At 41.2% G+C, this 9,732-nt stretch overlaps 1 protein-coding gene across 16 annotated transcripts in view; it reads right to left on the bottom strand.

Moving 5' to 3' along the window:
* Positions 1 to 3,879: 3,879 nt before the first annotated feature.
* ARVCF (ARVCF delta catenin family member) overlaps positions 3,880 to 9,732 on the bottom strand; it is a 215,063-nt gene continuing 209,210 nt past the window's right edge. For all 16 annotated transcript variants that reach the window (XM_052690950.1, XM_052690955.1, XM_052690947.1 and 13 more), the window contains one exon: positions 3,880 to 9,191. Coding sequence is in view for 1 of the 16 variants with exons in the window: in XM_052690943.1 (XP_052546903.1) it covers positions 9,186 to 9,191 (6 nt within the window). In the remaining 15 variants the exon portion in view is untranslated. The remainder of the gene's footprint in view (positions 9,192 to 9,732) is intronic.

The raw sequence follows: 9,732 nt of genomic DNA, 5'->3' as shown, positions 1-9,732 counted from the left end.
GCATTTGAGAGGCAAGGCAAGCTGCTTGCTCTAAAGCATTATATATGTTTAGTGAGAATGGGTTTTACCAGGTGGGTTCTGCACACCTTGTTTAACCTATGAGTTGTAGTCAGCATTGAATGGCAAGGTTTATTAGTGAGAAGATTTATAAAACCAAATCTGAAGTCTCTTGACTCACCTGAACAATACAGAAATCTACTCTTCTTTCCTTCTATTCCCTGCTGTGATTATATAATGAGCCAATGGCTGCTTTTATGAATAAAAACTAAAAAATAATAGAGAAGAAAAGCGACTTCCTCTGTTATCCATGGATTCTGCACTGCACTTGAGATTTCCAGCCTCGGAACAACCACAGAAACACTGAACTGTTCAAAACCAGAGGTAACCTCTTTCCTGTAATTTTCATCAGTGATTCTTTCAGACTTGTTAGCAGTTTCTTCCTTTTACAGCTCACCTTTCTAAAGAGGTATCTGTCCTGGCCCAGGTGCTACAGAAAATCCATCCTGAGGACACCAGTAATGAACATTGTAGAAAATTACCCCACAGTATACAAGAAAAAAGTGTTACAGGTGAGGGTGACACAGTTCAAAGGTAGACCAAGAAAGACAAGGTGAGCTCCCTTAGAAGCAGGTCCTCTCGTTACTGACAATTCAAGTCAATTCAATATCAATGGGTCAAAATCTTTCAGGTGATTCAAGCAACTTTTCTAAAAGTTTCAAAGAAGAAAATAATCCTTAAGCCTGTTTACTGGCATATAAGAGTTTTCAGAGCGCAATGGAAACCCTGCATAATTGCAGATGACCAGATTTCTTTTTGTGTGCAGCTACGGTCGTGTCTTCTAAGATTCTTCTTTCATTTCTAGCTTTAAACACTTCTGCATCTAAGCAGACACTCCTGCCAAAGCAGGGCACTGAGCACAGACTGGCAAACAAACCGAAGTCTCAGAGAGGGGTGCTGAGGGGTACCTGGGCAGGGACAGACTGTGTCTGCACTTCTACAACAGACAATCAGAAAAAGAAATTCCTACTGCTACGTGGGCCCAAACTGCTGGCTAAGAGACCATCAAAAAATTAGGAAAGGAGGGAGCTTCTAGAGTTAGCTTGGGTATTCCAGAAGATGCATTAACAGATAAGGAACGTGCAATATGTGTGCTTATGTAACTGCCACCTTGTAGTACAAAGAAGATAGCACCCACATGACAAGCTGTAAAAAAACAACAAAAAACAGTGCATCATCAGATTGTTTACAAAATTTTACACGCAGGATCATTTTTTCTGCTTGACAACACTTTTGAAATGCTTGTAATTATTGGTGACAAAGGATGAAAAGGAAAATGCCTGATTAGATGACTGGCAATTAGGAAATAGGCTTTTGGTCAGTTAGCAAATGTGATCTTGAGCCACCAGTATAAAAATGTGAGCTATCCAAGGGAGAAGGGTTACTTTTTAAAATTAAATCATGCTTTGAATTCTGTAAGAAGCAAAAGGCAGACAATCGTTCTTCTAATTCAAATATATTCTAAAAACATAACGAGTGCTACTGCAGTATCAACCTGTTGTAATTAGAAGACACAAGCTATTCTTAGATGAGCCAGTTATGGAATGGGGCACCTGGAAATGTGTTTAAAGGCTGCTGTGAGCACATCAGTGATAGAAAATTTCAAATTGACAGAACTCTTCTGAAACACAACCATCAGCCAATTCTCACAACACGTCACAAATGATTGATCCCACCAAGTACTGTTAGTTAAGTTTTATTCTGGAAATGGCAGCTGCTCTCTTTGCAGTCTTTGTGATTGAGGCAAGACATTAAATTGAGGCCTGGTTTCTGCTCAACCTCTCTGTTACCTCAAAGGGACAGGACACCTTTCAAAATATTGAACTGATTCTTTAAATCAGTATACAAGGGAAGTGAATTCATGAGGAAGTCAAAGCCAGCTGAACTGCCTTTTGGTTTCTACTTTAATACCGAATTAAGCATAATAGCACTCGTGTAGCAATCGTTACAGAGGAAATTACCCAGCAGAGCAAACAGCATCTTGTGTTTGTACAGGAGCTGCCTCCTCCTGATACAAGGAAGTGGAAGCACCCTATGAAAAATTTTGAGCTGTGGGTCAAAAACATCAGATGCACACGTGAGCATCCAGAAACCCCTAGGAGAGCAGGAGAGAGGACTGAGATCCGAACCGTCCCAAAAAAAGACAACACCCCCAGGGCTGCGCTGCATGCTTCTTTAGTTGATTTGAGCCATCAATCAATTAAGAATCAGTTATTAAGTATCACATGAATAACAGCTTGCTATGTTTGCGCACTTAAAAATCCTAGAATAATTTTAGTGTCTGCCTGTAGAGCTGAGCTGACGGGCCCACTGCTAACCAACAGCTTCCCAGTGCAGCACAGCACCCACCGCCAGCACCACGTCAGGTTACGCCACTGCTCTTTAGTTACACAGGGATCTTCACAGTGAGACAGAGAGCGGTAAGGGCAGAATGTTCTCCTGAGACACTGTTGAAACCTGAACAGATGAGGGCTGTGATATTTCCTGCCCGTTGTTACCAGGTTACCTTTCACCTGCAGGACTTGCTGCCTCCATTTGCCCAACCTGCGATAAGCTGAAAATGAAATCACATTGACAGCTATAAAGGTCAGTTGTAGAAATAGCATATTTGTGTTAGCTCAGTATCTTACCCACAGCATCTGCTATTCACTGTCATACTACTGCATTCTGAGGGAAAAAAAAGTCAGATTCCTCATTTCAGTACAATACAGATGCTACTTTGGAACAAGATGCCAAGCTCAGGAGCTCACATTTACCCACCACATTTGAAAATAGATCCTCCTACCACCAGAACAGAATCTGGAAGTGACTTGACAAGATTCCTAGGGATGCATGACACACTGCACCTGAAATACAGAGGAAAAGTGAGCTGAAGACAACCTTCCCAGTGCTGTCAGCAAGCATCCACAAGTAAAAGGAACCTTACAGTCCTCTGAATGGTACAATCAGGCATTAATATGCAGCAAACTCTTGTGGTCAGCAATGGTTCGTCAACCTTTAACTCACAGAAAATCCAACCTGAACTCTACAAGACCCTGCACAACACTCATGTCAAGATTCACAGGGTTTTGTCACGTTTCATGAATGCCAATAACCTTAACATGTTTAGGTGAAGCCCTACTGACTCTCTCAACACAGATGAATGTGCCAGGGAGAGGTAGTACTCGGAGAGTTACCCAGGAAAGATGTGCCAGTCACTGGTTGTTACACTGGCTTGTCAGTATAGGGTTTTTTCCCCCAGCATGGTAACAAATGTAAATTGTTTAGGACATCTCCAAAATAACATTTTTTTCATCGAAACCAAATCTCATGCATAGATGAACTTAAAAGATTTTCTGTTATTATTTTACACTTAGATTTTTGAGAATATTTGCAGACATTTCAGAGATGTGAAATCTCTATAAATTTACACAAATTTTACAACCAAATTGGGAGAGGTTAAATAGCTTCTCAAATGGAAAAGACATCATCAAGTTAGGTTTGTGGTCCCAAATGTGCAGTTCTCTGAGCAGTGACTGAGGTGTCTTCCTCAAAGAAGCAGGCCTGTACATTAAAAAGGGGGGAAAAAACATAGCCTAGATTCCAAAGCCTTTAGAGGGCTTTGTGCTACAACTACAGCATATAGCAATAAATCAAACATTTCCAGGTGTACCAGTTTAAAGGATATTCCAATTGCCCTCATTACCACTGACCTTTTACTAACACAGAGAGCTGACCTGAGCTAGCGTTGAATGATTCCCTGCCACAGAAAACTGCTGTTGCAAAGCCAAAAGAATATTTGAGATACCTGATATAACAAAAAGATAACCAATGGCACATATATTCTTTCCAGGCATGGTTTATTGAAAACACACCAAATTGTTATCCTACATACCTGGTTTTCTAACAAGCATTCTACTTGTCTGCATTATGGAAAGATCCTATAATAATAATACATTCTGTCACGGTAACATTTGTTCCATGAAAAGCATAATCCACCTTTTTTCCTCTCCATACTGGCAAAATCAAACCATTCTAAGTGTTTCAATTTATAGTACAGTGTAAATACAATGCAAAACCCCACCAGTCTAAACTACAGAGAGAATGTTGAGCAGTATTACAGAAAACACATTGTTGATTTATTTTTCTTTTTTATTCTCCTACCATGAAAATTTTAAGGCACATGATAGTTACAAACACATTAGCTACTAATTACCAGTAAGCTTCTTAGTCTATAGTTACTTTGTTTTTCTGAAAAGTAAGAACCAGATTGGCAGGCCTTGTAGTATCTGCACTATCTTCCTCCTCATTGCAAATGGACTTCCTAACATCCTATCCCGCTGTAAAACTTAAGATAGAATAAAAGAGATTCATAACAACTTCCCTTCAAATGCACTAGGTTAGTTACTGTACCAATAAATCAGAGGATTTCTCTGACAAAGATAAGGAAACACCAGATTTTATGGGCAGTAAAAAGAAAACACTGCGAGAAACCATGCCTATATAAACACCTTCAGAAACTGAGAGTGTAATCCAACCCCAACAGGACAAAACTTCTGGCTGAACTTACTGGCACACTACAGTTTACAGCGAGCGGGCAGCTAGACAGAAGGGACTGTAACCACCTATAATGCATTCATGTGGCTTCCGAAGCCTCACTTACTCCAAGTGCTTAAAATGTGCCTCTCTCTCACAAGCAGCAGAGCCCATAAGCTCAAATTTAAGGCAAGTAACAGAAAGTAACTCACCACCTTCAAGCTAACAAAACTGCTGTAGGAGTGAAAACTGCTTTGCCCAGCATAAACTGCATGCTAGAAGTCATCACTGAAAACTATTGCTCTCAGTTGGCAGGAACTTACTAATTGGCTTTAACAAACATGCCACCCCCACCTCCTTAATGCATCACTTAACAAGTCAGCTCCTAGTCCCCAAGTCAGTCCCTTTTTGAAGTCGTGGCAAAGGAGATGAGATTTCCTTTCCTAATATGTACTTAGAATCTGTGGGTCTGAACTCACAAGTGTAGAACCAGGACACTCAGGTGTTCTGCCCGTAAGATTTCTGGCTGCCCAAGCTGCTCCCTGGGGAACATTTCAAGCTGGCAACCATCTTTGATTTGTCAAGTTACACTTACAGCTAAATTACTTTTTAGCTCCAACACAGAATACAAACAAAATGTCCTTACATCTTGCCTTTCTGCTGGATGCTGCACAAACAGAATCACAGAATCCTTAGAGTTGGAAGGATTGATCACTCATCCACTCAACAGCCCAATTTGATGCTTCTCTGGCAGTCTTGACACATAATGTTAAGTGGCCCCATCAGTGTTGTTACTTGGTTTTCCATTCTGTTTAACCTCCACAGCCTACTGAATATGCCTGGGCGGTGAGCAAGCCGTCTCCTGGGATGAAAGTTCAGCAGTTATTTGCCATCAGAAATCTCTTCCATCCCATTATCTCAGCCCTTACTGGGCCACCAAATTTCTTCCTCCTCTTTACTAGGAGTCTTGCAACACCTATCTTCTCCTTCCACAACCACCCTTCCCACTTAAATTTCTGCAGGTATAAACCTCTTCTATAAATCTCTGCTCTTTGCAGACAGACTGCCTCCAGTTTTCACAGTGGAACCAACAGGAAAAGAGGAGGTCACATACCTGAGCCCTAAAAAGCACTGCCTGCCTTTGAGCAGGAGCCTCTAGACCACACTGCAGCATTAGTTACACACACTGCCACTTTCCCTTCTTAACATACTGTCCCTGCTGCCAGAACAAACTCAACAATTACTGGCTTATTTACCCACATTCCAGAATTGCTCAACCAGCCCAGTCACACTTGCAGTAACGAGGAGAGATGGAGGGACAGGTGTGGACACACATCTCACCAACGCATTGCAGACGTTAGTGTGTGGCCACAGACGAAAAGGACATTGAATAAATCACCAAACTAAGTTCAAAGTATCTTGCTAGAGATTTTGGCCTGCGAGCTGATAGTACAAAGCAACGGTCTCATATGCAAGTTATTCCAATCCATTTTCTTTCCTAATCATCTGAACAACAGCTTGGTGAGAAGAAAAAATAATAAACACGGTAACATAAATGATGCATTACTGGTTATTGCTACATAGCTAGGAATTCATTACTGTAAGGCATGGGAAGGGCAGAAGTAAGGTGTCGTTTCCTAGGAGGACGTCTTGGCACGTGGACTTGGTGTTTCACCTCTTATGTACTATCCTTTGCTTTTTTGTTGCAATAAACCATGTTCTCAACTGGAAGCCAAGAACACTTTATTCCAGGGAAAAGGAAGAAGAACAGTTTGCTACAACAAGCCTGGGCAGCCAATTCCATCTAACCTGACAGGGAGGTTTGCTTGACGGAGGATGCAGTATAAATATGAAAAGGTCTTCGGGGGGGAAGTTGGATAGGGGCTAAATTTGCTTCTCAAGTTTTCCTTAGAGTTTTTAGTTTGATTCACCAATGACAGAGACAAAAATAGATAGCCACACAGATGTTGAGTGTCCTTGTAGTGCCCCACTGAGAGCCATATGACACCTGGCCCAGGCGGCATGGACACAACTGGCCCCAGTCACATCACTTCCCCCTTTCCTGCACTTTTCTCTTCTAACCTCTTGCTGGCTTTGAAATATTTGTACAACAACTAAATCATAAAGTCTTAGCAGAGACTCAACAGTCAGGTCTTTATTTTAAATGAACTTTTGCTCAGACTCCTTTGGTAAATATATGGTTTGAAGTAGATCAGGGACAGACTGACAGCACGGCCCTTTTCTTCAACTGTTCTAATTAGCTACAAAGCAGGTTCCATTGCTAATTACTGAACGTTTTTAAAAAAATCCTTTCATATACAAAAAGAATACACCAAGTACATAACCAAAAGTGATATAAAACGTTTCTGTGTAGCTTGGTTAAAAGGGTCTCCGCGTATTGGCAGAACAAGTATGAAAAGAGCACCATTGATATAATATACAGTCAGACTATGTATCTGGTTTCATTGCCACACTTTATGTCTACACATAGAGAGACACTGCCTCTGACACAGATGTTGATAATCACAGATGCATCTCTGCTTCCCTTGATCTGCTGAGCATTTTTGGTCCAACAGGACTCTCATGCAGGTGAAAACCCCACAAATATTCGCTATCTTAATTTGCTCTGAGCAACTTCACCTTCTCTATGATCCAGAAGTAACTACTGCAATGTACATAGAAGATGAGGGTCAAAAGGGAGGAGGGTGAAGGAGCACATGCATCATCCAAACCACTGACAGCTTCTGGCATCAGTCTTTTTCCCTGAATCAACAAATGCTTCCCTCTCCTGCAAACTACTTTACATGGTTTTATTAACCTATCCTCTGCACAACAATATATATATAGATATATAGATTTATTTATTTATATATATGTATTCATGTCAATTTTTAATATACTCATGAAGATAGAAAGCTCTTGGTACTTGCTTTTTTTGTGTGTTTTTCATTTTTTTTTTTCTTTTTTTTTTTTTTAAACAAAAACTTCAGACGTTTACTATTACAGTAATATTTTGGGTGAGGCAAGGTTTTGGATATTTCCCCTTTTTAATTACAAAGGAAATGGCAGGCACTGAAAACCCCGAATGATGTTTGTTAGGCTCAAAAATGTGCTTTCCAGTCACACCACTTTTAGGAGCTTATTTAGAATTAAATGTGGCAACCAAACAAAATCAGCAAAAGCCCTCTGATGCTACTGGTGAGATATTTCATTCCTATTCTCTTCTGCTGCCCTCTCTTGACCAAAGCCTGGAGAAAATCAGTGATCTAAAGTCACTTAGTTCACGGCATTATCAGATTCTGTAGATGCAGCATAGTTCTCTGTTCTCGTGAGGTAAAAATCCTGCCTTATCAGAGCACACCATGGCATCTAAGAGGAGAACATCTGCGCGTGGATGATTTTCATACCACCAAGAACATGTGAGCTCCAAACAAAATCAAGGGAACACAGAAATGATGATGATTTTAAAAATGTCTAATCTGTTCCCTTTATGACATTTTCCACCAGGATCTCAAGCCCAAAGCAAACATGGATCCAACAGTGATAAATCTACCATCAAACATAAATGACAGACCCACCTAAACTGCACATAGTATGTTCAAAATAAGACATCCTGTGAAGAAGCTTCTATTTCTTCCAATGCGTTAACAGCTACAGCAAAATAAACTGTTAGTTGTCATCAATGTAACACTGATACGATTAAGATGTAAAAGCTCCTTACTGCAATCTTTGAGAATAAGAAAATAAAAAGCCAGCCAACTCCATTTCTCAGTATCCATTTCTGAACCGGGGACATTAAAACCTTCATGTGGAAATAAAAGCAGAGCCATTACAGAATTCAAAAGGCAGAAGTACTGTACATCAGATTATAACGATACTATAGCACTGTGATTGATATAGCTTACTCTAAAAGCAGATTTATACAGCTTGCATCGATTTCGCTATCTACTCTCCAGTTCACTTGGCCAGCATTTAGTATTTTTTGTTCTGTATTTTCTCTTCATTGAAATTCAATAAACCCACTCAACATTCCTGCAATTCCTGTTGAAATAACGAAGAAAACCTCAGCGTTTTTCAAGAACCCTTTAAAAGTGTTAGATTCACAGTTCAAAATAAATCCCCCAAAACAAAAAGAAAACCACGGGATCCAATCCATAAAAGTGCTATTATCTTCATGACTACACCTAAGGTATCGTTTCAGATCTTCTGCAGTTCACTTATGAAGCTGTCCTCTTTGCTGCTGCGTGACCTTCGCTTCTCATTCTTGGCACCTTCCACATGTAAGAGTCACCTAAGAATGCAGCCAGCCGGATGGAACTTGGATTCTCTTCTCTTGCTTGCTTTACTCTTGCAGGAGTGGGAGGGAGCAGGAGGCAGCTATGTCTGGTGGGAATGTAACTGATTTAAAAAGCAAACTGTCTTGCTGTAAGGCATGGTGCTCTGGGGTTGGCAATGGCAGTCAGTTGTGTTTTCTCCCTGCATTTTCTTAGAATCCGCAGCCTTGTCAGTGATGCAGCGCCCTCCAGATCGGAATGGCAGTGGTGACTGATGAAATCCTGTGTCAATTCAATGTTTTTTTTTCCGCCTCAATTAAAAAAAAATGTGGTTGGACTCTAGGCCTGCAAAATAAAGCCAGAACTGATCAATACCAGCAAGCAATGTGGCACTGGTGATCTCCTTCCCTACTGGTAGAACAATGAAGGGCAATCCTAATGTATCCCAGTGTATGGGTTTGTTGAAAGGCCTGACTGGGAGAAAATGATCACAGCCTGTATTCAAAGTCCCACCATACGCATTCACTGCTAAGAAGCAGCGCGCAAGACTGGAGGTGTGCAGGCACTGCACATGTTTATCCCTGTCCTCTGGCTGAGCCAACAAGGCAGACTGCACAGCACCAACCAGCTGCATGAGGCCAACACTGCCAGGGGCTGCCCGTGGCTACACAAGGCTACCAGGGGGCTTTAAAGACTGCTCTGGCCAAGCGCTTCCAACCCAGGAAGAGAAACAACCTGCAAACACACAGCACTTGTACTAGAGCCTTAAAAGAAGGAGAGGCATTTCTGGGGAGACCTCAAAAATGAAAACCCCACGCATACAAGAGCTCTCTCTCCCACTAACGCATGCGATTTCCATGCCTGCTTATGAGAGTGGACAACACTC

This window comes from Tympanuchus pallidicinctus, unplaced genomic scaffold (genome assembly GCF_026119805.1).
Source record: "Tympanuchus pallidicinctus isolate F22 unplaced genomic scaffold, pur_lepc_1.0 scaffold28, whole genome shotgun sequence".
In the NCBI taxonomy this organism is placed as follows: Eukaryota; Metazoa; Chordata; class Aves; order Galliformes; family Phasianidae; genus Tympanuchus; species Tympanuchus pallidicinctus.
The sequence above is the reverse complement of the archived record's forward strand: the minus strand, read 5'-3'. Positions and strand labels throughout refer to the sequence as shown.